The 2,545-nt window shown below is 45.0% G+C and overlaps 1 protein-coding gene across 1 annotated transcript; it reads right to left on the bottom strand.

Moving 5' to 3' along the window:
- Nucleotides 1-265: 265 nt before the first annotated feature.
- On the bottom strand, nt 266-2,052 carry LOC149326183 (zinc finger matrin-type protein 5-like). Its single transcript, XM_089565124.1, has 2 exons — nt 1,906-2,052; nt 266-1,676 (listed from the first exon to the last, which is right to left on the bottom strand). The coding sequence occupies exons 1-2, from the start codon at nt 2,050-2,052 to the stop codon at nt 1,329-1,331; spliced, it is 495 nt and encodes a 164-aa protein (XP_089421250.1). The 3' UTR covers nt 266-1,328.
- Nucleotides 2,053-2,545: the final 493 nt, after the last annotated feature.

Here is a 2,545-nt window from a genome sequence, read left to right on the forward strand (position 1 = left end):
TCCTCTTGATTTCAACTAGGATGTAGTTGACCCATGTTTTTTCCCTAACCCACTCTTCCCTCTTCCTGTCCCTTAACGTTACACCTATCATTTTTTCCCATAGCTAGCGGCGTTTTCCTTAGCTTAAGCTGAACCCTTTTCGTTAGCCTCCACAATTCTGCCCCATAGGTGAGTAATGGCAAAATATAGCTGCTGTACTTTGATCTTGAGGGACATTAGTAAACTGCCATATGTGCTCCACCCCATTCTTATTCTTCTAGTTATTTCCTTCTCATGATCCAGATCAGCGGCCACTACCTGCCCTAAGTAGACGTATTCCCTTACCACTTCCAGTACCTCACTACCAATTATGAATTGCTTGCTGTTCCCTTGAGAGACTGTTGAACATTACTTTGGTTTTTCTGCACGTTAATTTCTAGACTCACCGTTCTGCTCTGCCTGTCCAAATCACTGACCACATTTTGCAGTTCTCCTGAGGGGTTAGCAAGACAATGTCATCAGCGAATTGCAGATTACTTAGGCATTCTCCATTAACTCTTATCCCCAACTGTTCCTAATCCAGGCCTCAGAAAACCTCGTGTAAACAGGCGGTGAGTAGCATCGGCGAGACCGTGTCTCCCTACCTGACATCCCTCTTCACTGGAATTTTATTGCTGACTTTTTGAAGGACTATGGCAGCTGTGCAGTTCTTATATCTGAGTATTTTCACATAAGACTCTTCTACACCCTGATTGTGCAATGCCTGCATGACTGCTGACATTTACACTGAGTCAAATGCTTTCTCGTTCTATTAGTTCAGCGCTTATAACATCATGAGGAGAATACATTTTTGCCACAAACTTGTCACTGGAAGCTGAAACTTATGCTGTACAACTTCTCTTTCAGTAGGCCTGGCTGTACTGTACACTGATTCAGTAGATTAGAATTTGTTGCTCTTCATCAAGGCTAAAGCAACAGTCCTCTGAACTTCCATTCTGCCATGTAAGTGATCACTCCATTCTGCCATGTAAGTGATCACCTACGTTTGGATGCATTGTTTTCTTGTAACAAAACTGACCAGTCTCCCTTTTTAAGATAACATACTCCGCATTTCATCATGTGGTACAATGCAGGAAAAAGTGACAGAACAGCTTAACCTCTGAAGAAATGTTCAATGATCATTTGCAGTTCATTTTAGGAAATGGGAGCATCACCCTCTGCCTGAGATTCGACCTATGAACAAGAAATGCACGTTTTGACAGCCACTTCGCAGGATTATGCAGCAATAGTCAGATGTTCTGATGACTACATTACATACAGCTGTTCTACCCTAGTACTAGTCGAGCAGTTCAGCCCCAGTGATTTGGCTTGCATGCCAACAAATCGTCAAGGGAAGGAGCACGCACAGAACCACAAGCACTTTTGTCCACACCAACTTCGGCAATTATGAATTTGTATGCAAATGGCTCTGGTAGCTTTTCCTGGGCTTTCAGTCGCTTCCTAGTCCACTCCATCACTGTCACGTCCGCTGGAAGGGGTGTGGAAATACTCTGCTTCGAAGCATGCTTTTCGGCTTCCGCACGGGCTGCCAGCTCTGCTAATTCACCAGGACTTAGGTGCGAAAACTTGCACGTAGTGCCATAATCACAACCTCCTGCTTGCTGAAACCGCCGGCACGGTTTCTTCGTCGACTCAGCCTGCACCAAGAAAAGCAGTAAATGCCACAATTAAATGCAATTTGAAAACCGTGAGAACGGAACAGTGTAAAAGGAAAACAAGCACACCCTGCAGGCAGCGATAAAACGCAGCCATTGAACATATGGTTGGCGCAGAAGCCTGCACAGCAGCTAACACAGAGTTAGCTACTGTGCACCGATTATTGCAAAGCACCATCATGACTATCGGATCAAATAATGATTAACAAACCTTGAACACAGTTTCGGCATCGCGAAATGAGTCGTAGTGAAGCCGTTTCATTCGCGTGTGAAACGCGCCCTGCAAATGCTTTTTGCGGTTGTTCGCACTGTCAGGAAACGTCTTGTCACAGTAGTCACAATGGTAACGCTTGCCCATGTCTATCTGACGCTCTGCTTACGGATGGGACCACAAAAGCAGCGGCGAAGCCAAGGCGGATGGCTAAGCCGACACATCTGCCGCGGCAGGTAAACATCGATCAACTACTACACCTTTGCATATGACCGCACCAACTGATTATTAAAGGGCCACTTTTTTACCTACACCAGCTACACTAGCATGGCTACATTTTTTTTTTTTTTGCCAGCGTCAAAAAAGTGCACACGAACGCATTTCTTTTACGCATAGCGTAGCACAAGAAATCTTTCTACACCACTTATTTTGGAGGTGTAGGCTAGCAGACGAAAAAAGAAGGCGCATAGGAAGGTGTTTCAATTTGGAGGAAGGAAATCATAAGTAAATAATGCAATTTCTGTGCGAAATTTGAGAGAGAGAGAGAGAAAGGAATTTTAATGAGGGAAAGGTGGAGTGGTCGGCCGGTGGTAACATGGCCCTGCTACTCCACACAGGGGAAAGGGAAGAGGAGGAAAAG

The sequence above is a fragment of the Amblyomma mixtum genome, chromosome 10 (assembly GCF_055824585.1).
Source record: "Amblyomma mixtum isolate Tamu chromosome 10, ASM5582458v1, whole genome shotgun sequence".
Taxonomy (NCBI): domain Eukaryota; kingdom Metazoa; phylum Arthropoda; class Arachnida; order Ixodida; family Ixodidae; genus Amblyomma; species Amblyomma mixtum.

Bases quoted from the DNA above. Each gene is read 5' to 3' on its own strand.
- LOC149326183 (XM_089565124.1), bottom strand. From the start codon at position 2,052: ATGGGCAAGCGTTACCATTGTGACTACTGTGACAAGACGTTTCCTGAC. The intron at 1,677-1,905 runs GTTTGTTAATCA...TTCTTGGTGCAG, and splicing joins ATGCCGAAACTGTGTTCAAG to GCTGAGTCGACGAAGAAACC.